Raw genomic sequence first — 26,704 nt, 5'->3', positions numbered from 1 at the left:
TGGTGCCACGTCTTCTTTTATTCATAATCCAGAGTTTAAATAAATCTGTTTGTCCACACAGAGTGGGGGGTATGCGTGATCCTGCATTTCCGAGTGTAATGCATGTTGGCTGGCGCGGTCTGTCCTGTTTGCGCAGCTGGCTGGCACGGTGCCGGGTCCCACCCTCTGACAGCTGCGGGTCCCCGTGCTCCTGTGCTGCAGGTGGCACCGGGTCCCGCCCTCTGACAGCCGCGGGTCCCCGTGCTCCTGTCCCCGCCCTCTGACAGCCGCGGGTCCCCGTGCTCCTGTGTTGCAGGTGGCACCGGGTCCCGCCCTCTGACAGCCGTGGGTCCCCGTGCTTGTGTGTTGCAGGCGGCATCCTCATGTACGGGGCTCTGCTCCTGTTCGAGTCAGAGTTTGTGCACGTGGTGGCCATCTCCTTCACGGCCCTCATCCTCACCGAGCTGCTCATGGTGGCCCTGACCGTCAGGACATGGCACTGGCTGATGGTGGTGGCCGAGGTCCTCAGCCTGGGCTGCTACGTGGCCTCCCTCGCTTTCTTAAACGAGTATTTTGGTAAGTTGCCATGGGAATCCTTCTTGTCTGTTACTCATTTTTATACATTTGTTTGTGATTTTTTTTTTTTTAAGATTTTATTTATTTATTTGACAGAGATCACAGTAGGCAGAGAGGCAGGCCGGGGTGGGGGGTGACGCAGGCTCCCTGCTGAGCAGAGAGCCTGATGTGGGGCTCGATCCCAGGACTCTGGGATCACGACCTGAGCTGAAGGCAGAGGCTTTAACCCACTGAGCCACCCAGGCACCCCTTTTTATTACTTCTTGATACACTGTCTTAAATTGTAAACCACAGTAAAACCCACATCGGAAAGCTTCGCTACACAAAAAGCTTATTTTTATGGAAAGGTAAAACTCTTTTTTCCAAAAATATTTTTACAAAATTCAGATTGTCACCCTCTTGGCTTTTCAAAAAGTTTATATTGAAGATGGCCGTTTCCAAAAATTCCTTCCACAAGAGCTGCATTATTTGTCCTTTTTCCTAATTGACAAGCTCTCCACATGGAGTCGAGGCCCGCCTTTGGAGGGCACGGGACAGCACGCTGGTGGCCTCCGCCCCAGCAGAATCGTGTGTCAGAAGCATCACGGGCACCGTGGCAGGGTCACTGTGTGCACATCCCAGCTCCACAATCACCAGTCCGGTGACCCTGACAGAGTGGCCTCACGGAACCTGTTCCAACACGGGGCTGCTGGGCCACACTCAGACTGTGGCTGTGGTTGCCACCAAGCTGGTCCGTGTCACCCTGTTGTACAGAGCGGAGGGAAAGTGGGCCAGACTTCGCCCTTCTCTGCAAGCTCATGTGACCTGTCCACGCTCCTTCCCTCAAAACCTGGGGCCCACTGGCCACGGGAGGAGCTCGCTGTGCACAGAAGGCCCGCGCAGCCTGCTCTGGCCCAGCGTCCCCGCTGGCCCTGGTCTGCGTCCCTCTCAGCCGGCTGCCCCCTGCCCCTGCCCCAAGCCTTTCCAGCCAGAGTACGTTAGTCACACCGTTCGCTGACCCAGCGTTGACCCCTGCGGCCCACGGGAGCACAGACGATCTTTTCAGGGTTTTTAGAATTAGGGCAGCAAGAAGGGACGGAATATTGTCAGATGAGCCCAGCGGCAACGTTCGTCCTACTGGTCATCACCGCCAGGGGCTCCAGGGCTCCCAGAGCTGGCCCAAGCCCCTGTAGGGTGGAAACGGTCACAATGTCCACACCGCGTGAAACAAACACGGCTTGGGGTGCTTTCCTGATCTGAGGTGAAATTTCCCAGAGGATTTTCAGAAAAGGGAAAACAGCACCGCGTCCCTGGTGGTATTGTCAGTGACCATAGTAACAGCTGAAGTGCTCACTGTCACTGGGTGAGGCTGCTTCGTCATGGGCCTTTGGTACCCCTGTGGGACCAGTGCAGAGGTCCCAACCTCCACGACTTGCTGACGTTCGTGCCTCCCACGAGAGCGAGGGCCTGCCGCCCAGCGGCCAGGGAGCCCAGGTCCCCTCCAGACAGTCGCTCGTCAGGCCACTATCCGTGCAAACAAGCACTTCCTGTAAATTCACACTCAGTGTTAAGTTCCCGTCCCCTGCCCGGCCTCCTGTGCCACGAGGCTCGTCCATGAGCCTGACAGGCGTGTGCTCGGGCCGAGGGCGCTGAAGAAATGACACACCCCACAGAGGTTCTCGCCCAGCCGCATTGTGAGCCAACAGCTGGGAAGACAGCAACAAACCCGGGGAGGGGGACATGAAACCTCAGGCGAACGAGACAGGGGAGGTGCGTCCAGGGGCCCAGAGGGTGGGAGGAACCCTGGGGGAGAAGCATGCTAGCAAAGACCTACGTAGCAGGAGTCGAAAATTAAGCCAAGGACCCTCCAGGAGATGACCAAAGAGACAAAGAGTCAGGTGGAGGGTGAGAACCAGGGGGATTCCGGGTTCCTCCAGGAGGCCTGCCCTCTGGTCACTACGGGGTCCCAGAAAGACAATGCGCAGGAAAAACCCAGATCTGAAGTCTGTGTGTCTGCAGGGAAAAGCGCCCGCCGGGGACAGTGACCGACTCACGCCAAGACCCAGCTTCATCAGAGGCTCCAGGTGCCCTCAGGGGTGAAGACAAAATCCGGGGAGCTCCAGGGAGAAGCCGGCCTCGGTTGGGGGCTGGGCCTCAGGCACAGGAGTGCGCCTGGAGGAGGTGTCCTGGGGCAGGGGGGAGGTACCCCAGGTGCAGAGGGCAGTGTCCTCGATGGAGCAGGAGAGACCCTCCAGCCGGCCGTGGGGCTGCTGAGAGAGGACGTGGTGCGGACACAGACTGTGAGCACCACTTGCGGAAGTGTCCTCAAAGGAGCCCGGCTTGGCAGAAGGCGACTAATGGCAGCGGTGCCCTCGGCCCTCTGGAGTGGGCTGTCCTACAGGGCACGGATGTCATGGGTTCCTCTTCAGGAGGCCGGGAGGCTTCCAGAAGTTCTCCATGTTCAGTGGCCGCTTTGGAGCGGGTCCCACTCTGGGCGAGGGTTCTGCTCTGACTTGCCCACCTTCCAATGCGGGTGGCCCTCCCTGATCCGGGCCTCATCAGAGCGTTGCTGCAGTAAATGCGTCTGTGTCACAGTTGGTTTGGGGCTGTGGGAAAATCCGTCTGAAGGCCACAGCATTAACCCTTAACAATCAAACAGTCGACATGTATTTTCTGTCCCCGAGTAGCATGCCACACATGCACCGGTGGTCGCCGGGATGGTTCGTCTTCACCAGGAGGGAAAGAGCAGAGCCTTGCGCTCCTGTTCCCTGTGGTCACGCAATGTGCGGGGTGAACTCTGCGGCGAACACGGATGGAAACGCCCAGCAGCTGTACCGGGAAAGCGTCTCCTTCACGGCAGAACTGCAGGTCGCGAAGTGCGTGTGTTTGGGCGAGTTTCAAGTGCAGGAACAGTGTTTTTCCTCCTTTGTCCTAACTGGAACATTACACGTGGCAGAGAGGCAAGCGCTGTCCCACCATAGAAGCAAAGCTTTTTCCTTCTGTCTGCGGCTCTCACAGGCAGGGGCGAAGGCGGACGGTGCTGGAGACTCGCCGCTGGCGAGCAGCTGCCTCTGTGCCTTGCTGACGCTTCGGGGCCCAAGCACGCGGCCCCCGTGGGCTTTTCCCCCCTGGGCATGGCGTGCCTGGTGAGGGCCGGTGCCCGGGCCTCCGTGTGTCGCCAAGCGCGCCGTGCACCCTCCCTGCCGCGTGTCGGCCTCGGTGTCCTAGTGGTCGAGTCCCCGAGACGCTGCGGGGAGTTTCCCGGGGCGGTGAAATCCAGACGCTCAGCCGCCGGCTGCGGGCAGGAGCGCACTGGGCTCACCGCGTGTAACAGCCGTGACTCCCGCAAGGGGGCGCCCGAGGGGCAGCTGCCGCGGGAGAACCCGCTCCGGGTCGGCTGTTGCACGCGCGTGTCCCCGCGGAACTCAGGCGGCCCCGCCTTGCTCCGTGAGCGTGGGACGCGCCCGCGTGCCCGGGAGTGGCCGGTGGCGGCTTCCCCAGACGGCCGCACCCGCCCACACAGCTGGCCCGCGGGTCCCACGGGTCGCCGGTGTGGCGTCGCCTCCCCGAGCAAGCGGCCGAGCCCTGCGTGGACGTGCGGACGCTCGGGGTCCCTGCGCGTGTCTGACCCTCGGGTCTCTCCTCCGTGGACCGAAGCGCCGCGCCTGGGCGGCGGGTGCGGGACGGACCGCGGGAGGCCCCGCGTGGCCGGTGCCCGTGGCGGGCGGCGGGCGGCGGGCGGCGGGGGCTGGAGGCCGCCTCTGACGCTTGCTCCTGTGTGTCCGCAGACGTCGCCTTCATCACCAGCGCGGCCTTCGTGTGGAAGGTGTCGGCGGTCACCGCGGTCAGCTGTCTGCCGCTCTACGCGCTCAAGCACCTGAAGCGCAAGCTGGCCCCGCCCAGCTACTCCAAGCTCTCGTCCTAGTCCCAGCGCGCGGGGCCTGCGGGGCGGGGCGGGGCGGGGCGCGGCGCACAGCCGTGTTCTGTCGGTGTGTCTGTCCGCTGCTCACAATTGAACTTCCCTGTCGAACCGCCTACGTGTCCGTGGAAGCGGCGCGGGCCCCTCCCCGGGGCGTGCTCCTGAGCCCGGGCGCGGGGCTTCCCCGACTCGCAGCCCGAGCGGCGCGCGGAGCCCCCCTGCTCCGGGGCAGCGGCCGCCGCGCGGGGAGCCCGGGGTCCGGGTCGCCGTCCGCGCAGGTGACACGGGCCCGCGAGCTCGCGCGCCGCACGCCCCGCCTCGGCCGCGCGCTTCGTGAGCCCCGTGAGCCGGCTCGGCCGGGTCGGGCACGGGGGGCGCACCCCAGGGTCCCTGGTCGGACACCGCGCGCGTCTGCGCCCGCGCTTCCCCGGAGCGTGGGGCGATTTCCTCCCCGTCCGGTGAGGCGGGGGCCGCGGCCCCACAGCCCGCACTGCGCAGCTCGGCCTCCGCAGGATGATGCGCGCCCCCCAGTTCCGGGGCCGCGCAGCCCCGTGCGGGGTCATCGGGCCGCACGCGATGCGGTGTGCGCAGCGGCCTCCGCGGGTCCCAGCGGCCCGTGCACCTGCCGCCCGCCAGGTGGCGCTGTGGCCCCCGTCCCGAGTCCGCCGCCCGCCAGGTGGCGCTGTGGCCCCCGCCCCGTCCCGAGGCCCCGCCCACCGCGCGGTGGATGCGCGCGCAGCGGCCGGCGGCAGGGACGGCGGCACGCGGGATCCGGGCACCGAAGCCCCGCGGCTGCTGCCCGGCCGGCGGGTGGCGTGTCCCCGAGCGAAGGGCCGGTCGTTGTAAGACGCGCCGCGAGGCCCGCGGCAACACGTGGTCGGCGACCCCGAGAGACGAGCAGCCGGGAAGCGTCGGGAGGAGACGCGACCGGACTTGAGGACGGACTCGGCAGGGCCCAGCCGGCGGCCCTCGAGGCGACGGTCCCCGCGCCTGCCCCGCGGAGCTCGCTGGCGGTGCGCGGGCGCGCGGAGCCTGCGGCCCCGAGGGACCCACCGGATGCACCGTGACGCAGCTGGGGCAGCGGGTGCGCGGGGGGACAGGCTGGAGGAGGGACAGGTGCAGGTTGGACACGTGGGCGGTGGGGACAAGTACGAGGGGGGACCGCAGAGGCTCGGGGACCCCGGCAGGGGACTCCCACCTGCAGGAGTGGCCGGAGGTCCTGCACTTTGAGGCCCACTGGAGGCCTTGTGGGCCCTTCTCTCCCCCTTCCCCCACAACACCGTGAAGCCCCGGAAAGTTTCTGCCATCCAGGGACACAGGTCAGGGGCTGCTACCCCGTCATCTGGGTCCCCAGACCTGCAGTTCTGCGTGCCTCGCTCGCTGTCACCACATCTCCCCTGGACGCTGCAAACACAGTCCAAGGGGCTGGGCCCCAACAGGCGCCGCCCCTTCCCCCTACATTTCTCCAGCTCAGAGCCTGGAAAACCCACCTTGTTCTCCAGAGTTCGTGGCCTCCTGACCCCGGGACAGGGTCACCTCTCTTGATCCCAGCACATGCCCACCTGAGATGCACCCACAGCTAGGACCTGTGACCAGGTAGGTCACCTGCACAGCCCAGAGCCGACCAGGGCCCTGCCCTTCTCCCTCCCAGACTTTCATCCAGGACAGCCAGGTTCTGTCCTGGGATTTCTCCGTGGAAATAGAGGAGAAGCAGGTCAGCACTGGCCCTACTCTGGTCTTCGTGGGGAGAAGGAGACCCTGAGTTTAGGGCTGCTCGTGAGTAGGCAGACCACAGCTGTCACATCCTGTCCCCCATCCAGTTCTCTAAAGTGGCCCTCAAGTCCTCAGGGGTGGTGGCCTTGTCCACATCCCAAAACAGCAATGGTCACCTGATGCCTCTGAAAATATTGGACAGACAGCGTGGGAGGGTGGAGAAACTGAGGCATGAGGAAGTTTAAAGCCTGGGAGAGCAAGATGCTCCTTGGAGTTGACTGGGATCTGACGTGCACGGAACACCTCCCTGCTACCCTCCCCAGACTGTGGGTGAGGACCTGAGGGTCACTGTGTTGCCCCCCCCACCCCCGACCAGGGGAACAGTCAGGCTCTGTTCCTGCCAGTGCCAGCCCCCGTTCCAGCATGGAGACGCCTGAGCAAATGGAGGCCAGCAGGACAGGCCTGGAGCACCCTCCATCCCAGGACCCGGGCCTTCGATGGGAAAGGTCCCTGGTCGCCTTGTGTCCTGGGAGGACTCCTGATGTGGTCACCTCCGGGCGGGTCCCCTCGGGCTGGGGCTTTTCTGCAGCTTCTCTCCCTAAAGCTTTTGTCTTGGACTCACTCTTGCCTTTCAGAGAAGCTGCAGGACGGTGCAGCTCCCCTTTCCTCCCACACACCCCCTGGGCCGAGGGGCTCCGTGCTGCGGCCTCGCCCACAAGGGTGGCGGACGCCCCCATCTCCCAGTGATGTCTGCTCTGTCCCAGGTCCCAGAACTCAGGCATTTGGCCTTCAGGTCTCTGGGTCCCTCTGTCCCTGCCCCACCAAGCACCGGATGGGGGTGTGCTGTGACCCATTGGGAAGGACACGTGGCATGAGTTTGTGTCCTTACAGAGTGTCTGTGGCTGCTGCCAAGGTTCGTGACCATCTGGGAAGGGAGCCCTGTGCTCCCACGTGCTCTGGGCCAGCGAGTTAGATGTGGCTCTAATCCACATCCCCCTGTCCCCAGACACAGGAAACTGGCGCCTGGTGGGGCCACTGGGTGTAATTTCAGAAGATTCCAGAAGGTGGTGCTGGAAGCTAAGAAATGCCTCCCTGCCGGCTGGCACCTATGGTCAGTCCGGCTGATTCTTGGCTTGGGGGCAGCAGAGGACACAGCTCTTGGAACAGGGACCCAGTCCCAGTACTGAGGACTCTCACTGCGGCCCGTGGACGTCTATGTGCATGTGGTGCCTATTTGGCCTGAATGGGAAGCCATGGGCCCTCTTCGTAGGTGAGAGGCAGGCCCCCCCGTCAGGCAGGGGTCCCTGGGGCCCACGGAGGCTCCCGTGAGGGCTCACCCAGGCCTGCAGGGCCCGGAAGGTCCTGGAGACCCAGCTGCCCTCAGAGGTCTGTGGCCCTCAGATGTGAGGGACCAGAATGAGCCTGCGTCCGTCCTTCTGAGTCCTGAAAACACTCTGAAGTAATTGCAGAATTTTCCAGGTTTCGTAACGCAGCCGCTAGGAAGAACCCAGCAGCGCCAGAGTGATGCCTCGCTCTCTCCGGGGTCCCACGCTCCCGCAGCTGCGGCTCCCCACCCTGCTTTCCAGGTCACCCGCGGTCCCAGCGGGCGCGCACCCGTGGGCACCAGCTCTGCGAACACTGAGCCGGAAACAGCAGCACGGAAATTCCCGCAGGCTGTGAGCCAAGTGCCGCTGAGACAGGAACGCCTGGGGCGGTGGATACGGACCAGTCAGGGCCTGGGGCACTGGTGAGAACCGAGCCGTCCAACCCCAGCCCTGCGGCCCTCCCCTGCTCAGTCCTCCCCCTGCAGACCTGGCTGGGGCTCAGAGCCCACACCGACCCCCTGGAGGTGGGGAAGCGCCCGGCTCCAACGCTCTCAGGATGCTGCCGTCACTGGCCATCCTGAGGCACACTGTGTCCACTCTGTCGAAAGCCAGGAGGCCCATGCCCGTCTCTGGAGCTCCACCATCCGTCGAAGCAGGCAGATGGCCCGTTGGGGCTGGAGGGGCGCCCGGGGCTCATGGTGGGTCCTGGGCCTTCGGAGCCAACGGGCGGCACACGTGCTCCAAGCAAAGAGGACAGAAGGCCCAGACCCACTAGGGGTGCAGTTATGGGTTCCAGCACCTGCAGTTATGTGCCCCAGGCACCGTCGGGGACCAGAGTACTCAGGGCCCTGCTGGAGAAGATCCCGGCTCACTTGGGTGCAGCAGATGGGTCCCCACCCCATCCACACACGGCTGAGCTATCAGCAGTGCTGAGCACCTGCCCTCAGCATAGCCCAGAGCCAGAATCCCCGGTTCCCAGTGTGGGGCCCCCCCACCATCCTGCCAGGGCCACCAAAATGCCTAGGAAGCAGCAGACTCGTCCACTCAGTTCTGGGTCCCAGACACCTGAGGTCAAGGTGCCCAGGGCCATGCTCCCTCAGGAGGCCCAGGCCACACCTGTCCTGCGGCTTCAAGCTCTGGTGCTGGGGGCCTTCGTGGGCTTGTGACCTCATGACTCCACTCCGTGCCTCTGTCCTCATGCGTGTGGTCTCCCGAGTATCTGTGTCCAGTCTTCCCGCCAGATGGGGACACCAGTCACTGGCAGGAGGGCCCAGGACAGACCCATCTTAGCAAATTCCATCTACAAAGTTCCTCTTCCAAGACCATCCTGTCCCGAGGTTCTGGGAGACACGAATATGTGGGGACACCACATGGCCCCATACAGCAGGGTTAGGGGTAGGATCCCTTAACAGAACTGCTTAGATAATAACTCATGTCAGCCAGGCAGCTCCTTCCCTCCTGTACCTGAAGGGATGGAGATGCCACCAACCCAGCAGGAGGATGGTCTCTGCGTCACAGTGGGACATCGCTTGCTGTGCTCCGGCTGTGTCCGTCGCCCTGCCTGGAGCTCAGCCAGGCCACCTGCCCCCAGGGTTCAGGCCTTTGAGAAAAGTAAAACGTTTGCACGTTTCCGTGGAGTCACAGATTTAAAGCGTTGGTGCTGGACATCGTTGGTGTGGTTTGGGTGAACCCAGATCACTGGGCAGCGCCTGCACAGACACCATCCACACACACAGGATTTTTGTCACGTGGTGTCCACCTGGCTCTGGGGCACCTGGACGGGGTCTCGGGCATCTTTCTGTCCTGAGTCGCACTGTCTTGTCCCCGTGACTCGGTCTCTCCCCGTGGCTCCCGAGGTGCGGGCAGGATTCTCTGAGCGTCTGAAGGCTGTTGTCATGCGAACAATTTGGGGGCCTTGCCCAGAAGGGGACACTGTGATGGTTACGGTTTTCCTCGAAGTAGAGCTGAAACTGGCCACACCACAGAGCTCACCTTTCCTGGGTCCCCTGAGCAAAGCCTTGGGTTAGGGCCCCCCTCCCGCCTGGAGGGCTCCACGCCGCCAGGGTCATGGGCGAGGCGTACCTACTCCCGTGGGAGCGTCCTGCATCCGGGGCAGGTTCTGTGGAGAAGGCCTACCTCGTGTCGTGAGACCCGCACCATCACCTTCCGATGATGCATCCAACTCCGACATCCCTCTGGTGTGCTTTTAATTGTACCTCTCTGTGTTTCTCTCAACAGTCCATTTGTTGTCCCCCGAGTTGGGAAGCTAACGTTACCCGCCCGTAGGTGCTGGCGGGGAGGCTGCCAGTTTCCCTGCTTGAAGTGGTTACTGAGAAGTGCACAGTCGGCACCAACGCCGGCGTGAGCTCCACGGCCCTCCCCTTCCAGATCCATCCGGTGTTCACAGCCGGCCTGGGTCGGACCGCTTTCCCTTTCTCCGTAGGAGTCCCACACGCGGGGCTCAGACGTGTAGGTGCCCTGGGCTCTGGAGGGCAGAGCGTACCAGCTATAGACCCCCAGACCTCTCCTGTCCCTCTGCCGACCTGTGTCCTCGGGCCGTGAGCCCCGGGCTGGCCTCGCAGGGGCGGGGTCCCCTCAGCCGGTGCCCACGAAACCTAGCAGGGTAGGGGTAGGGAGGCCCTGGGGGAGACGCAGGCCAGACCCACTGGAGAACAGAGGGGTTCGCCGTCTCCCCTCGCCACAACCCCGTGGAGGTCGGAGGTGGACCTGGGCCCTCCAGCAGCTATGACAGGGCGACTGTAGAAAACACGTTTAACCGCGCCCCGGGGAGAAGCAGGGTCCTGATCTCCTATCGGGTGGTTCTCAGTCTCCTGCAGCCGGAACAGAGTGACGGTCCATCCCGGAGGTCAGAGGTCCAAATGGGTTTCTCTGGGTGACAGTCCAGGAGCGGGGAGGTCAGGTTCCTTCCAGAAGCTTCCGAGGAGAACCTGTCCCCACTGCCTCTGTGTCCCCAGACCCCAGACACCCCCATCCTCCCCATCAACCCATGGCATCCTCCCGCCGCCTGCCTCCGTCCTCAGGGGCCCCATGCTGGCCCCCGCCTCCCTCTGTCCCGGACCCTGGCGGCAAGCTCCCAGCTCCAGGCCCGCCTCAGTCCTCCTGCCCAAAGCCTCCAGGGCGAGGTCAGTCCCCGCTGTGGCTCCTGGAGCTTTGCTCCTCACACTTCCACGGACCATCACCCAAGCGCCCAGCATGTGCCAGTAAGGCCTTGCCTCGGCCCCGGCATCGGGGTCCCATGGACCCCCAGCTGAGGTGCCTGCTTGGCCTCCCCCTCGGACAGCACGTGGCATAAAGCCAGAGCCTGGCTGCTCCCGGCCTGCCCGCAGGAGCACACGTCAGCAGGGGAGCCGCTGCTGCTGGGACCGGGGCCACTGCACATAAGAAGCAGCCCTTCCTCCCACGGAGCACCCTCCCACGGGACAGCAGTACGTCCCGCCGCGGGGCGGGGGGGGCTGCTGGAGACCCCCTCACAGGACGGCTCCCGGTTGACCACCAAGCACCCCGGTGGTGTTGGAGTGGCAGCAAGACCAGCATGGGCTGCATGGCAGGGATGTGGGCACTGGGACAGAACCCACGTGGGGACGTAGAGAAGGCCCGGGAACACCCTGTCCAGGGACCTGCTGTCGCCTGGAAGAAACTCAGCCCAGACGGCTGTCCTGCACTTGGTGCCTGTCGAGTGGGATGAGGCCAGGAGCTAGCCCTGCAGACCAGCAGGGTGGGGGCAGGTGAGGACCCGGGGCACAGGGACAGCAGGGGCTGTGGTGGGCGGCCCCTCACAGAGCACTCCGTAACTCAGAGGGGCTGTCACCGTCGTGGCCATGTTGGGGGGGCTGTGCGGCCTATGATTCTGTCCCCTCTTGCTGAAATGCCTCAGACTGACACAGTCGACTGTCTCCCCCAAATCCTCATCCCTTACTACCACCTGATGCACGGGATTCTCGCTGTGGCTTTCATGCTCTCTTTGGCCCCCCCTTAGGCATCCCCCGCCCCAATTTGTGACAAAATGAAAAGGAACAAAGATAGCAGGTGACGCGTGTCTGCTTCCCCATGAGCCAAGTCGGGTGTCGGGATCAAGGCGCCCCGGGGGCGGTGGGCGGGGGGCAGGCGGGAAGGTGCTGACACGGAGCTCAGGGCGTGTGTGCGAGGCCGCGTGCAGGGAGACCCAAACACAGAAGTCTGGCCAAAGGGCAGGGGCCACAGAAGGCTAACAAGGACCAGGACCCACGGGGACCCCAGAGACACCCCAGACCACTGGCATCCCGCCTGCAGGCACGTCCTCTGGAGGAGATGAAAGCAGAGTCTCAGGGCTACCTGCACCCCCACGCTCCACGCAGCCCACGGTCCCTCCACGGACCAGCATGGGAGCAGCGGGACGCATACTGGCTGTGGGATCCGATTCAGCCTGAAACAGGAGGGGCGCAGTGCTGTAAGGGTGCGGGGCTGGAGGATGTGCAGACAAGGCTCGAGGGCCAAGAAGTGGAGAGCAGGGGCTGGGGGCGTTAGAGTTTGGGGGACAGTGTTGGTTCGCAGAGGGCAGGGCTTCTGTGCACTCTGCCCAGCAACACCAATGATTTCAATGCCACGGAGCTGTACCCCCAGATGATGGTCAATTTTTATGTGCATTTTACCACCATTTTAGAAAACAGCCCCTGAGGGGCATGTGGTGTCCCGAGCCCCAACGGGATAGGGTCCCGTGGCTGCCCCCCCTCACCCCCGCCCAGAGCCCAGCCCCCTAGGGCTCGGAAAGGATCAATTCTCCCTCCCGGGTGCTGCCCACCCACCGGTGGCTTCCGGGGGCCCTCACGGCCAGGGGCCATGGCCACAGCCCCAGGCTCGCCAGTGGTGGTCGTGAGATGGCTTCGGCGCTGAGGGGCTCGTGCCCAGTGCCGCTTCCTGTGTCCAGGAGGACAGGCTGAAGCAGGCTGGTGCGGACCTGCTGTGGCCGGGCATCCCGCAGCTCTCACGCAGCATCTTGAGTTGTGCGTAGGTGAGTCAGATGCACATGGGTTAAGTTTCCCTTGAAATTCAGTCTGGTTTAAAAATTCATGGAAAAAGTGCCTGGCAAAGCCTGTTTAGAACTTTACTGAACCAAAACCACTTTAACAATAGTTTGGGGAGCGGCGTGAACCCAAGTCGAGGCTGGGAGGGTTCCACTTGGTTCCCGGGGGCAGGGATGGGAGCCAGGACGCTGGAGGGGCTCTCCCGCGGGGGGGGGGGGGGTCCTGCAGAGCCTCCCTCATGAGGACGGCACCACACACAAAAAAGGAAGTCATTTACAATCAGAAAAGGAAAATAAGACAAGCTTCCCTGTCTCAGCCTGGGGATATAAATGACTCACCTCGGTTGCTGCTCCCTAAGCAGATGGAGGCAGCCAACTAATGTAAGGAAAATGTTACAATGTTGCCACTAGAAAACACTGAATTCACAGGTGCAAGCCCCAAGTGTTGCCAGAAACCAAAGATGTTACCTATTTCCAGCCCACCAGGTCCGCGGTGTGAGGAAGGGATCTCTAACCCTTTCCCTGGATGCGGCCAGAAGCACAAGGGCCCTGGGGCACGCGGAACAGAGAAGGCTGAGGCCCACAGAGCCCAGCGCCTTACCCCTGCTGCTCACAGATGCCTCCAACATGCTGGAAATTAAGCCAAGCACAAGAGTGAGCCGCCTCTGGTTGCCAGCGGTCCCAGGCTGGCTGGGAGAGAGAGGAGCTAGGGGACCGCGGGGTGGGCTCAGGGCAGGAGCTGCATTTCCACGCAGGCACGGGAGCTCGGGCCGTGTTTTACCAACCGGTACAGCCAGACCCACACAAGCCACGTGTCTGCTCTGCCCAAGAGAAGTCCAGGAGCCACGTGAGGCTCCTTGCTGAGTGGGCTGTGTCAGACCCAGGTGGGCACAGCCCCGCAGGGCAGGACCGCCTGGCGTCCACACCGCCTGCCTCCTGCCCCTTTGGGGCACTGTGCATCCTTCGCCCGCTTCTGAAGCAGGGCCCCCATCCCCGGGACCGGCCACAGCCACTTGCTGTGTCTTTCGCCGGTGGCTTCCACAGCCTGGGGCTCCAGCAGCCATGACAGAGCCCAAATCAGACCAGACAGAGCAAAAGGGAAGTTGTCTTCTCAACCCCGGGGACACACTCGAGAATAGGCCTTCAGGCTCCATTTAATCCGGATGCTCAAACGGCACGAGTTCCCCTCTGGACTTGCTTTCTTCCACATGGGCCTTGGCTGGCAGGCCCTTCCACAGGAGGCGACATGGAGCCACGGGCTTGCCGCTCCCCCCCACCCCCAGGACATCTTTCCAGTCGGTGCAGGAAGCCTGTAGGGAGTAGGAGGGGGGACCCCGTGACCCCACAGGGACTGTGGGCCAGGCCTCCAGGTCCCTAGGCAGAGGGCCGTGCTGGTGTGGCGCTGGCGGCGCTGGCTGGCCCGGCAATAAAGGTCATGGTGGAGGCAGAGGTGCATAGCTGGGGTGTCTGGGGAGGGCTGGGAAGGGTACAAGTGTTGAAGGGATGGGGTCAGCCCAGCAGGGCATGGGATGGCATCCTGAAGAAAATAAAAAGCACGTGTCATTTGTGCTGGTTCCCTGAAGACGTGATGACAGATCACCATGAACCAGCAGTGATGTCCTCCTGTCCTGCTTCCAGAAGCCCCAGGTCACAGCCCACACGGCTGTAGGGAAGACCCTCCCCCAGCTCTTCGTGGCCCCACCTGCAGGCCCATCTCGCACTCATGGCCTCTACGTCCGTCACTCCAGCCCGGGCTCCTTGTGTGGTCTCCCTCCGGGTCTCTTCTATGACAAGCACCATGGTCACGGATCAGGGCCACCTGAGCGCCGTGCTCTTAACTAATCTCCTCTGCAAAGACCCTGTTTACAAACAAAGGACAGAGACCAGGACTAGGACTCCAGTGCATCTTTTTGGACAACACAGTTCAACCTATGACCAACATGCACGGGAGCTTCGCGGAGCTGAAGACCCCCCTGGCGGCTCTCAGGAGTGTGCAGTGGGGGGGGGGGGGTCCATCCAGGCTGTAGCCGAGAAGCTGCCAGGATGGGAGCCCGAGGACCTGCTCCTGGTGAAACTGAAGGACGTCATTTAAAACAAAACAACCCTTTCAAGCTTCTAGAAGCCTTCCTAAGGGCAAACAGCAAATGAAAGGTCTAGTCAAGAAAATCTACACTAACCCATTAGGAAAGGCCAGAGGCACTGGTATCGGAACCTAACCGGCTCCCCCAGCTCAGCGAGGAGACCCCTCCAGAGGCTGGGGCGCTCCAGGTGCGCTGGGCACCCTGCCCCCGCCCCGCCCGAGGTCTTTCCTCCCAGGAGGAGCCAGGCCTTGGGCTTCCCTGCGCTGGGCTCCTGGGGGCAAGGCCAGAGGCCAGACGCTTGGGGAGGGGGCGGACCTCACCGAAGTACTCCAGCCAGCTGCTAAACAAACAGGGAATGACGGTAACAAGCCCCAGACGGGGGGGGGGGGGCAGGTGGGCAGAATCCAAAGTTGCTACAATGTGCCACCGAAACGCCCAGTTTCTACAAGACAACTGTGAGGCATGCAAAGAAGCAGGAAAGCAGGACACACACACCAGGGGAAAGCAGAGCGGAGGAGCGGCCTGGGAGTCACCGACACTAGGCTTCACGTCCCCCAGAAGTGCCCCCTGTGAGCGTGTGCACAGAGCGGGACGAGAGCTTGACTCTGGGAGTGGAGGGACGCACGACGGGGATGTCACACGAACGGTGCTGTCCGTAAAGGGGCAGAAACTGGAAAAGAGCCAAAGGAAGATTCTGGAGCCAAGAAGCACCGTAGCCAGAGGAAGAGATTCACGAATGGGCAGAAGAAAGAACTGGTTTATTGGAGATCAGCCAAGATTACAGAGACTAAGAACAGGGAGGAACATGGGCAAGAACACAGGGAGTCCGAGGGGGCGACCGCAGCCGCGGCGGCCAACCTGCGGCAGTGGGGGAGAGACGACAAGAACTCTGCCAGGACTGGGGGCTGATGTCACACATTTATTGCCAACAGTAGGTACCCAGGACACTTGCTGGGTGATAAACACAGAGACCCACATGCTTACATGTCATTGTACAAACGCTGAAAATCAAACACGGAGAAGATCTTAAAAGTAGCAAGAGAAAAATGTGTCCCTTACAAGGGACCAACAGTGGCTTCTCAGCAGACGGTGCCGTGGGTGTGGCATTCAGGGTACTTGAAGGGAGCGCGCTCCTGCCAACCAAGAATGCTACAGTCAGCGAAACTGTCTTTCAAAAATGAAGGGAATGAAGACTTTCCCAGCTTAAACACACAACAAGAAGACAGAATTTGCATTCGGCAGACACGAAAGGGAGGTCTTCAGGCTGAAAGCAGGTCCCCCGATGGGAGACAGGGTGCTTCTATAATGCGACAAGTGGTGACTGGTTCTCCTTTCTTCTATAACCCACTTAGAAAGCGGTTGTATACAACAGTGTGTCTGTAACAGAGCACTGGGCCCAGAGTGGACAGGAACGTGACATATGTGTAACGTCTTTGCCAGTAATCACACTAGGCAGTGGGTGCAGCAAAGCTGAGCCCCACTAAGGAAATGCGTGCAGGTGGGGAAGCGACACAGCGTGCTGTGAGGTCCCTGCTGGTCCCCCTGGCACTGCATGAACAATGGCGGCAGAGGGGCAGGGAACCCGGCCCAGGACTCAGGTCCGAGCCACCACGGGGGCTGAGCTGCTGGAAGCATCAAGCTGATTGTGGTTAAAATGCTAGACCAGAAAAGAGTCACGGACTTTGTGTGTGGGGGGGTGCAGTCACCTAAGCATCTGGGTCTGGATTTTGGCTCAGGTGGTGACCTCAGGGTCATGAGATCAAGGCCAAGTCGAGCTCTGTGCTCAGCGGGTGATCTGCTCGAGATTCTCTCTCAAGTAATAAATGAATTACTTATTATTATTATTATTATTTAATAATAAATTATCTCTCTCTCCCTCAGCCCCTCCCCCCTCGCATGTGGGTGCTCTCTCAAATAATAAATAAATGAAACTTTAAAAAAAATAGTCACTTAGCATTTAAAAAAAGCAATAAAGGGGGAACAAAGAACAAAAAAGACGTAAGCTGAAACCAAACAGTAAGACTGCAGACGTAAATCCAACTCTAGCAATAAGGACATCGAGCATAGATCGATCCCACGAGCCAGTCAAAAGGCAGAGTCCGTCAAATGGACAAAAGCAAGCAAACAAGCCCCGGCGAGCCAGCCCTGAGCAGGAGACAGGAGGTGCACTTCGGGTTCAAAGGCACAAAGGGACCGGCAGGGAGGAGACAGTGCACCTGACGAAGTGGCCGGACGGGGCCCGCAGAGGCTCATACTGATGTCAGACAAAACAGATTTCAACACAAAGAGTGCATTCAAAGACGAAGGGGGACATTCGATGAAGATGGAAGGGCCAACCTGTCAGAGAGGGGCGGCAGCAGAGCTCCGCTACGTGCGACAAAGCTGAGGGAAAGAAGGGAGGAGCAGGGCGGCCTGCACCAGGAGCCCGGGAGCCAAGAGCCCGCTTCACACGCGGCTGTGGCCCACAGACCCAATGCAGCGAGGGGGCAGGAGACCCGACCCGCCGCACAGGCCAGCAAGCCCCGCAGACATGAGCGCGCGGCACCAAGATAGCAGGATGCGCGCGCTTTTCAAGGCCACAGAAGACACCTAAGGCCATCGCAGCCGGGGCCACGGCTCGTGATGGGGGGGTGGACAGGGCAGACAGGACAGGAGCGTTGCAGGAAGGTTCTGAATATTGGCTAAATACATGTGGAGAGAGAGGACTCCAGGTCCTTGGAGGTGGGCACCAGGAACAGAGACTGGTTTCTGTGAGGAGGTCCCTGCATGTCAGCTCCAGGTGTGGACGGAGGCGGTCATCAGGTGCCACGCTGGGCAGTTTGGCTTTGACCCTGGTGCCCTGGGCAAGTGTCCAGGGAAGGGAAGTGGACCGATTCATTGGTGATTGAGATTTTAGATCTGATGGCGGTGCCCGGACTGGGTGGGCAGGCTGAGTTTGGGCGGGAGACCAACAAGAAAAGGCCTCTGTCATGTCCCAGGGAAAGGGGGGATTACAGAGCTGCTTTGCAAGTCACAGCTGGTATAGACTCCCAGAACCCTGAGTTCCTGGGTCTCTAAGAACACCCTACACCTGGAAGTCTGAATGTGCTGGCACAGGTGTCTAATCAAAGGGAACCCCTTCTCTCTCAACTGCAGTGACCCCTGTGACTTAGCTGCATTGGCGTTTTTAAAAGTCTCAGTAGGGCACTTGAAAGTAAACAACCCTCCTTAGTTCTGATCTCTTAATAAGCCAGTCTCCGCGCTGTCCATTCCCCATGCACACTTCCCGGCATCTCTGATCAGCCTGGGGTGTCCTCCTCGAAGGTTAGACGGTGCTGTGGAGAAGAACCCACACCTGCCCGAGGAGGGAGGCCAGAGGCTCCCTGGTCCTCGTCAGAGAACGTGCAGCCCCTGCTCCTTTCGAGGGCGCACGGGCAAGGACAGAGTCCTCACGCTTCACTGGGGATGTCAGAGGTGATATTCGGGGGCAAGAAGGCACCTGGTTGCCAGCTGCGCAACAGGAAGAGAGTGGGGGAGGGGATGCTGGCTAGAAGACTGTGCCCAAGCTTCCCCAGATCCCAGAGGATGGATTCCCCTGGGGCCAGGTGGGCCCAGCGGCCCGCGGGTCTCCCAGGCTGGAGGCGGGCAGCTCCTGCAGGGCAGCTCTCAGGGGTCCTCCTGACCCCGCCCCGGCGCCGGCATCAGAGGCCCAGGTCTCCTTAGCCCCGATGCTTGAACACAGAACCCAAAGCACGGGGACCGCCCCGGGGCTCCAGAAAAACTGAGCAGGGTGCCCGACACTCCAGGGCCCTCCCGGAGAGGGGATTTGGCTTGCAAAGGGACTTCGAAAACGGTGAGCTTCTCTGGGTGTACTCGCCCCAATAACCCGCAGAAACAACAGTAACCTAAAAATAGTCTTGTTTTCTGTCCTAAGCTCCTTTTAACTTCGTTAGTCATCACCAACCCTTAAAATAAAACCCGTGTAACGTCTCTCCTGGTAGCGCCTGTAAACACACCCCGAGAGGAGGCCGACGACCGAGAGGGGCCGCAGGGGCGCGCAGGGGCCGCGGCCGCGGGACGGAGGCCGGGGGCCCCGCGGTGGCCGGAGGAGCCGCCCGAGGCGGACACGGGGGCGCGCTGGCCGCGGAGCCGCCGCTGCCTCCGGAACTCCCTGCGCCCTGGCGCGCCGCCACCGTGGTCCCGGCAACGGCATTAAACACAGGGAAACAGACGGGGATTCCGTCACCGGGCGGGGGAAGAAGGAGGGCATTGAGCGCGGACAGGAAAAGAGCTTTTCTGGACGGAGTGAAAATTATTTATTAAAGAGGAGGCGCGGGAGGAGGGGGAGGAGGGGAAGAGACGAGGAAATGGAGGAGGAGGGGGAGGAAGAGGAGGGGGTGGGAGGGGAGGCGCGGGAGGAGGTGGAGGCAGAGGAAGGAGATGGAGGAGGGAGGCGGGAGGAGCCGGCGGGCCAGGGGGCTCCAGGTCCAAGCGGCGCGCGTGGCAGTGCGGGAGGCGCACGGGAGGTCACGGGGTCACTCGCCGCCAAGGCCGGCCCGCCCCGCCCCGGCTGCGGGGCCACCGGGACCCGCCGCGGCACGGTCTTTGCAAAGGGCAGGGCGGGGCGGGGCGGAGCGGGGCGGCCCTGGCGCCCCCTGGCGGCCCTCCCCGCCCGCAGGACGCGCGCCCCTCCCCCTCCCAGCCTCAGCGTCTTCGCGGGGGCCCCCCCCAGCCTCGGGCGTCCCGAAGGGGTCCGTCCCCCTCCAGCATCCTCGTGGGGTCCCCTGGTCTCAGCGCCCTCGTGGGGTTCCCTCCTGGGGTCTCCCAGGGCCGGGGGCACCGCGTGGGAGAGCTGCAGGTGGGGTCACCCAGAAGTGTCCCCACAGCCCCCCAGACGCGCGCGAGCGCACGGCCCGCCCCTCCACGCCGCCCGGCCGCACACGCGGGCGGGACGCGGGATCTCGGCCCCGGGTAGCCCTACAGACGGCGCGGGCACGCGGGCGCCGCTTCCGCCGGGCACCGTCCTCGTCCCGCTATTAACGTGGCACCGACGAGCCGGCGAGACCCCGCGGGTGGGTCAACGTCGCACCGCCCCCCCCCAGGTCCCCGGGGCGCGGAGGCATTTGGGGCACCCACTGGAGTCCCGCAGGCGTCCCGGGTCCCCGCGGCAGACACCGCTTCGCCTTTGGGGTCATTTGAAACTACGTGAGGGTGTCGCGCGGCTCATGTGGATTTCCCGGCACCAGGCATCCCCACCGCGCTAACGCTCCAGCCCCCCGCGTCCACGGCCAACGCGAAAATTTGGTCCGGGTTTGGCAGCCGAGCTGCGCCGGGGAGAGGCGGGAGGTTTTGAGAAGAAAGTGTAAAGTGAACCGGCGGCGCTGGGAGGCTTTCCCGAAACCAGCTCCCAGTCTCAGACCCCTCCCCCATGGGTTAGAAACCCCAAAGTCGCGCCTTAAAGTGCCCCTGGCCCTCCCCGACAGCCGGGCCGGCCCTGGGAGGCGGGGGCGCTGCGCCCCTGGTTCTCCCCGACCTCCCCCCGCCAGCTCACGCAACAGGCAATCTGGGTCGCTCAGATATTTAGAGTAAAAAATGACAATAACTCCACGTCCCGGGACTGCCATGCAATCTGTTAGTAATTTAGCGGGATGGGAATTTCCTTTCTCGGGCCTGCCAGTGGAAGCACTTTTCCAAATTTCCACAGCGGGGGAAGCCTGCGCTTTTACATAATTACTTCAGCATGCAGGGCTCTCTCGGCCGCCCTCCTCTCCTGCTCCCTCCGCCCCCTCATTAAAGCAGAGTGGGACTGTCTGAGGACCCGAGCAGGACCCCGGCGTCAGGGACGGTTCCTTCTCCGGGTGCGCCCGGGTCGCACCCCGTGCGTCCCTGCCCTCCGCGTGCGCCCCCGCCGACCCCCGTGCGCCCCTGCCCTCCGCGTGCGCCCCCGGTACCCCCCCGTGCGCCCCCGCCGCCTCTGGTGCGCCCCCGCCGGCACCGTGCGCCCCTGCCCGCCCCCTGTGCGCCCCGCGGGCCAGGCGAACGGCGGCCCGGCGCGGGGAGGGCAGGCGCTCGGCGACTGGTCCTCGGGCCCTGCGCCGGCTCGGGCGGGGGCGTGATGTCACGGCAGGGAGGGGGCGCGGGAGCGGCCCGGCCGGCGGGGAGGCGGGGGAGGTGTTTTCCAGCTTTAAAAAGGCAGGCGGCAGAGCGCGGCCCTGCGTCAGAGCGAGACTTAGAGGACTCCGAACTCGCCGGCACACTCTCCGCGCCGGATCCGGCGGCCGGGCGCGGGCACCCGGGCGCGGGAGCACACCTCCGAGCCCCCGCCACCGCGCCACCCAGCCCGGGTTCCAGGGCCGCAGCCGGGCCCGCCACGCGCGCACACGCCCCTCAATGACATCTCTCCGGGGCGGGCGGCGCTGAGCCGGGCCGGCGAGCGTCCGCGGGGGGAAGAGGTCTGCCTTCCCGGGAGACCCGGCCGGGGCGGCGGCGCCGAGCGCCCGCTCCTCCCGCTCCCCCTCTCGCCCTTCCTGCTCCTCCCGCTCCCCGCCGCCGCCGCCGCCGCGTGGATGCCAAGTACCAGTTTCCCAGTCCCTTCCAAGTTTCCACTCGGCCCTCCGGCTGCGGTCTGCGGGAGCGGAGAAACTTTGGGGCCCGCGCCGCCCTCCGGCGGCACCATGAAGTCGGCGGAGGAAGGTAAGCCGGCGCGGCCGCCCCCCGCCGCGGGCCCCCCCGCGCCCCCAGCCCCGCGCCCGCCGCCCGCGCCCCGCGGGGTCCCCCGGCCCGGGCGGGGCGAGCAGGCGCGGCCGGGGTCCGCTGCCGGGAGGGGCGCGGGCGGGGGGCGCGCGGCGCAGACGGGGAAGCGGTGTCCCCCTGGTGTTTCCCCGGAGCAGCCCTGGCTTCGCGCGCGCCGTCTTGCCAATAGGTGTCTCCTCTCGCCCAGCGCTGAGCGCAGCCTCGCGGCGAGTCCGCGGCAGAAGCTCAGCCCCGGCGCGGGCGGGCAGGGCCGGGTTCGGGCCGCCACGACCACAAGAAGCGCGTTGCGTGAAGTGAGGTTTCCCTGGGAACGGAGCCGCGCCGGCTGCTTCCCTAGTGGGCCAAGGCCACCCTGCGGCTTCGGGGACCAGCCGCAGGACGTGAGGCGGGGGCCCGCGCCCCTTCGGAGCACCACTGGCGGCAGAGCCTCTCCCCTGCCCTGCGCTGCGCCCGCAGGACTAAAGGGCACCCGATGTGCGTCCGACATCCGGACACAGCCCTTCATTCAAGCCATTGCGCAGCCCACCCACGGGAGTTCCAACCGTGGGAAGTGGTTCTGGACGGTGCGAAAAGGGACCTCCGGGTTTATAGTCACGGAGCTGCCTAAGCGCCCGTCCAGAAGCCACTGGGGAGAGGGAGTGGAGGGGGCGCTCACCCCGACGCCCCTGGCGCAGAATGGAGCTTCTCCCGGGTGATCTCCTGCAGGTGTCTGGAAAGGGCCTCCAGAAGGGCCCCCGGCATCCTGTTTAGGGATCAGGATAGCAAGGGCGTCCCGGAAACTGGGAGACACCTTTCCAAACGCCTCTTCAGTGCTGGAGCGTTTCATGTAGACGATTTCCAGAAAGCGGCCAACTTGCCCTGGTGTAGCGAGGACTCGGTTCAGACGGCAGAAGTGCTTCTGAGAAGCAGCGCCTTCAGGCACCAGCCAGAGGCCCCGGCCTGGCCAGAAGCGCTTTCCTCCAGGAAGGTCCTGGTCTCCAACCGGGAGGCACCCTAGGCGGTGCCCTCGGTAAAAGAGATCAGTTATTTTCTGTACCCGTGAAGGAAGAGGTGTGTTCCTCACCATTTCATCCCAGGTTAGGAAATAGTTAAATATAAGCATCAGGTAATATTTATGGGACAAGCTCTTGCTATTAGAACAATTTCTAACAAATGTGCTAAGGTTTTGGTCGTAACTTCTTGGACACCTTTTTCAAAGTCTGCCCACGTGTGTTTTTTTTTAAATGCAGGCCTTTCAGAGTTTCGTTTTCTTGACCTGAGCCGTCGGTGGTCCATCCCGCAGCCCTCTCTTCTTTTTTTTTTTTTTTTTTTTTTCCAACAAGAAACCCCGTCTGTGGGGTGCTGGTGATTCTTCCTGTTTCCTGCTTCAGAAAGTGCATTTGAAAAGGGCCTTTGGGGAGGTAGCACCCCAGGGTGATGGTGCCTCTAAACTCGGTGATCCAGGGGGTGTTCTAGAAGAGCTATAGCGTTAGGCAACCAGAAAGTGCGACGGAATCCTTCCCGGACCCAGGCCGGGGGGATGAGAGGTGCGGGGCTCTGGCGGGTGCTGACGGTCCTCGCCCAGAGGCGAGGGAGGCACAGGCGGCCCCTGTGAGGAGCAGCTCGATGCCCCAGCACTTCCCTCTGGTCTAATGAGCCTCTGCGCTGAACCTCGTTAAGCCCTGTTGTTTCTGAAGGCCCCGTGCCTGTTTTTCCGCGTGGAGAATGCAGGGAAACTCGGTAGCCGCCTACCCACCCACCCCGAGGTTGCTCCACACAGAACGCCCCCGGGCTCTCCGGGGCAGAACAAAGCAGCTCTGTTCTCCCCACACTTCGCTTCGCCGCCTTGTTTCCTAATCCAGATTAGGAGAGGCCCTGGCCCGGCGCTCGGCTCCATCACACCCAGGGCTGGAGCTCGGTGTGCCGCGAGCACGCGCAGCCGGAGAGGAAGCGCCAAGCTGAACATTTCCATCGGGACAGGAGTGTCTGCTGAATTGGCAAATAGCTCCAAACCACGTACCAGTTGAAAGGCATGGCGGGGCGGGTGGAGGGGGGTGTTGCTGGTAAGAGGAGCCTTTAGAAAACCGGCCTGCGCATCTGGCTACTTTGGTTGGGGATCCGAAACTAGGTGGGGGGGCCGCTCAGCTTCGGGCAGAGTGGGGCTGAGTCCCCGTCCCCGTGGCCAGGTGGGAACTGGGTGGACACCTGTGCGTGCGGAAGCGTGAACCCCGTTTCTCTCGCACCTGGACCGAAAAGCTGTCGTCCACGCCGACCGTAAGGCTGGTTGCTTCCATGGACGTTCTCGGTGGGTGTCAGAAGGCGGCTTGGGGAGAACAACTGGAAAGAGAAAATGAAGCGTTGCTTCTCAACAGAAACAGACTCATTTGCCCGAAGGTCAGCAGAAAAAGTGAACGAAAACACAACAGCCCTCCAACGTACCTCTCAAAGTGAGGACTATTATTAGAAGCAAAATCAGGCCAAAGTGAACCGTAGTTTATCACTGGAGAAAAGCAGCCATTGCAAAGGGTCACGGGAGAGAAGCATGAGGGGGGGCATGTGATTTGCAGGTTATTTGCTTCTGGAAAAAGGCCCCCCAGAGGGCCCGCAGGGCAGAAAGGAGGGCGCGTCGGTTAGCCGCGGGGCTGCGGGGATGGACACCCGTGCCACCCAGCCTTTCCCCGACTTGACGTCCCCTCCACGGGTGATTCTCAGTCTCCTATGAAGTTCCCCTGCTGTACCAGATGCTGGTTGCCCGTGGCACCAAGACACTGGGGACAGTCAGCGCACACGGCTGGGAGAAGGCGGATCAGACAGGAACGGTGCCCACACGGGCCTTTAGCTTGTGCCTGCTGCGGCTGGGCTGCTGGGACTGAGCCTTGGGTCTGGATCCCCATGGACTCAGCCTTGGAGAGCTCTGCAGTGGCTGGCGGACGGCAGTTTAAGGAGTCAGGGGACTTCAGCCACTGGTGTTCCAAGGAGGCCTCGGGGCAGCTGGGCGTCTGCGTTGCGGGAAGGCAGCAGAGGTCAAAGGGCTGCTGTGGGGCAGCCCGAGAGGGCATCAGCAGAGCTCCCCCACGCCAAGGGGAGCATCTCCAGCCCCGAGAGGGAAACTCCCATCTCCTTGGCACTTTCAGGGCACAGGGTTAGCTGTGGGGCTGGGAAGTGGTACTGGGGGAGGGGTTGCTTGTTCCAAGTGGCAGAGCAGCTTAGAAAGCAAGTGCGGCTGTCCAGGCGACGGCGCACTGGCCCCTGGCGGGAGGTGCATGTTGTAGACTGCGGCAGCAACCAAGACGCCCTAACCCCTCACTCCACGAGAGGCCTGGCCGTCGCAGAGTTTGCTTTCTCCTTCGCCGTCGTCCTCTTTGCACAAATTCGGTGGCTCGGGGGCGGCCCTTTCTTTGGGACTCAGTCTTGATCTTTGCGCCACTTGGGGCCCGCGGGTGTGCGGGGCGCGGACCCGGGTCCCACCCGCGGGCTCCCGACCCTCTCCTCCGGAGCCCGGGCGCGGGCCGCGGCGCACGTGGACCCCCGGGCGGGGGCGGGGGCGGGGGGCACGAGCGAGCCGCGTGCGCCCGGGCTGCCTCGAGAGTTTATTTAAAACTCGGAAGCCGGCGGCCGGCGAGCGGCTTGTTTATGTCAACCCGGAAACAGCGGGGGGGCGGGGGAGGGGCGCGGGGGCGGGGGCGGGGGAGGGGCGCGGGCGGGAGTCACGTTACCCGGGGCCGCGGGGCCGGCGCCCGGCGCAGCCGAGCCGGAGCGGCGCGACCACAGGTGCCCGAGGCCAGGGCCGCGACCGGGCGCCGACCCGGACTCCGACCCGGGTCCACGCAGACCCGGGGCCGGTCCCTGACTAGGCCAGGACTCCGGCCCCGGAACCCCAGACCCCGACCTGACCGGGCCGAGACCTTGACCCCAGACCCTGGACCCCGAGCCCCTTTGCGGACCCCAGCCCCCACCTGGCCCGTCCCAACATGACGGGGCTGGAGGAGGACCAGGAGTTCGACTTCGATTTCCTTTTCGAGTTTAACCAGAGCGACGAAGGTACCGCCGCCGCCCCAGGTGGGTCCTCGCGGGGCCGGGAAGGGCATGGGGCGCCGACAAGGGGCGAGGGGCCCTCCCTGTGCTGTGTTTGAGGATGCAGGGCCGGAGGTGCACGCCCGGAGGGTGCAGGCCGGGGGGGGGGGGGGGGGGGCCCCCTGGGGGGGAGTATGGAGGTGCAGGGGTGGGGTGGGCAAGACCCTGGGGGTACAGGACCCCAGGGTGGAGAATGGAGGGGGTGGGTGGCGCCAGGTGTGGAGGGGCAGGCTCCGACCTGGGATGCAGGGGTGGGGGTGAGGTTCCACAGTGCAGGATCTGGAGGTGCAGGGGCAGGGGGGGGTCTGGGGTTGGCATGCAGGGGTCTGGGGTTGGCATGCAGGGGCCTGAGGTACAGGGGTGCAGAGTTCAGAGGTGCAGCCCCCCCGGGGGCATGCAGGGGTCTGGGCCTGGGGGTACAGGAAAGAGACTGAAGTCAGGAGTGGCTGGTTTGGGGGGTGGCCTTCCCCCTGGGGCACTGGGGAACTAAATGGGGTGGGGAATACAGGGGAGTTGTGGGTGGTGGGAAAGGCCAGCGCTCAGGTGTGTTGCTCAGCAGCCCATAGTGCAGACTCCAGGCGCCAGAGAGGCCAGGCCGCCTGCCTGTGGGTCACGAGTGTGTGGGGTCTGTCCAGTGGTCCTGCTGGAGGGGTGTCTCCCCCAGGGTGCTGGTGTGCTGCTGACGCCACAGGACACAAATGTCCAAGGCCCTGGACTTGGACGCTGTCGAGGGACAGGTGGTGAGCAGCCATTGCCAGAGGGCAGGGGGCCATGGAGCCCCTCCAGACCTGTCCCTGAGCACCCTCCCGCCCCTGGCCCCTCCCAGAAGCCGCAAGTAGAACCAGCCTTCAGGGGCTCAGAGCCTGTCTCTTTCATTTTCTTTTCTCTGCAGAGATAAAGGTTTCAGTTAAACAAGTCAACGAAACCTCCAGCCTTTGGAGTGGGTGCTCTTGAATACGGTTATGAGCCATAACTCCAGCCAGCTGGGGGCGGCCTCAGGTGCCCGCGAGGGTGGGTCCGGGTGGGGGCCCCCCGCCTCTCCTTTCTGTCCTGCCCAAGTGGCGGGGAGGCTCCGATGATTGTAGAATGTTTTCCATGTCGCTCACCACCCTTCTTTTCAAACCTGTAACGTCCTGTTCGTTTACAAAAAATAAAGGTTCCGACCAGGCAGAGGCTGCCCGGGCTTCGCTGCCCGTACCCCCACTCGGTCTTCAGCGGCTGTGGGTATCCAGGCCTCGGGGCACGGCAGGAGCCCAGGCAGTTGTCCGGAAGCGGTCGGGATGAAGTGGGGAGATGGTCCTGGAGGCCTTCTCGCTGCCCTGCCTGG

At 63.3% G+C, this 26,704-nt stretch overlaps 2 protein-coding genes across 9 annotated transcripts in view; both read left to right on the top strand.

Moving 5' to 3' along the window:
• ATP9B (ATPase phospholipid transporting 9B (putative)) overlaps window positions 1–4,486 on the top strand; it is a 225,117-nt gene extending 220,631 nt beyond the window's left edge. For all 3 annotated transcript variants that reach the window (XM_032872196.1, XM_032872197.1, XM_032872198.1), the window contains 2 exons: window positions 352–555; window positions 4,323–4,486. In XM_032872196.1, the coding sequence (XP_032728087.1) occupies window positions 352–555; window positions 4,323–4,459 (341 nt within the window). In that variant the 3' untranslated portion in view covers window positions 4,460–4,486. The remainder of the gene's footprint in view (window positions 1–351; window positions 556–4,322) is intronic.
• Window positions 4,487–20,908: 16,422 nt separating this feature from the next.
• Window positions 20,909–26,704, top strand: part of NFATC1 (nuclear factor of activated T cells 1) — a 95,438-nt gene continuing 89,642 nt past the window's right edge. For 4 of the 6 annotated variants that reach the window (XM_032872191.1, XM_032872192.1, XM_032872194.1 and 1 more), the window contains exon 1: window positions 21,138–21,264. In XM_032872191.1, the coding sequence (XP_032728082.1) occupies window positions 21,138–21,264 (127 nt within the window). Of the gene's footprint in view, window positions 21,265–25,238; window positions 25,363–26,704 lie in introns of those variants that run through there. The other 2 variants (XM_032872189.1, XM_032872190.1) reach the window with 2 other exon arrangements.

The sequence above is a fragment of the Lontra canadensis genome, unplaced genomic scaffold (genome assembly GCF_010015895.1).
Source record: "Lontra canadensis isolate GAN:19392208 unplaced genomic scaffold, GSC_riverotter_1.0 scaffold44, whole genome shotgun sequence".
Taxonomy (NCBI): Eukaryota; Metazoa; Chordata; class Mammalia; order Carnivora; family Mustelidae; genus Lontra; species Lontra canadensis.
This window is presented reverse-complemented; position numbering and strand designations above follow the sequence as displayed.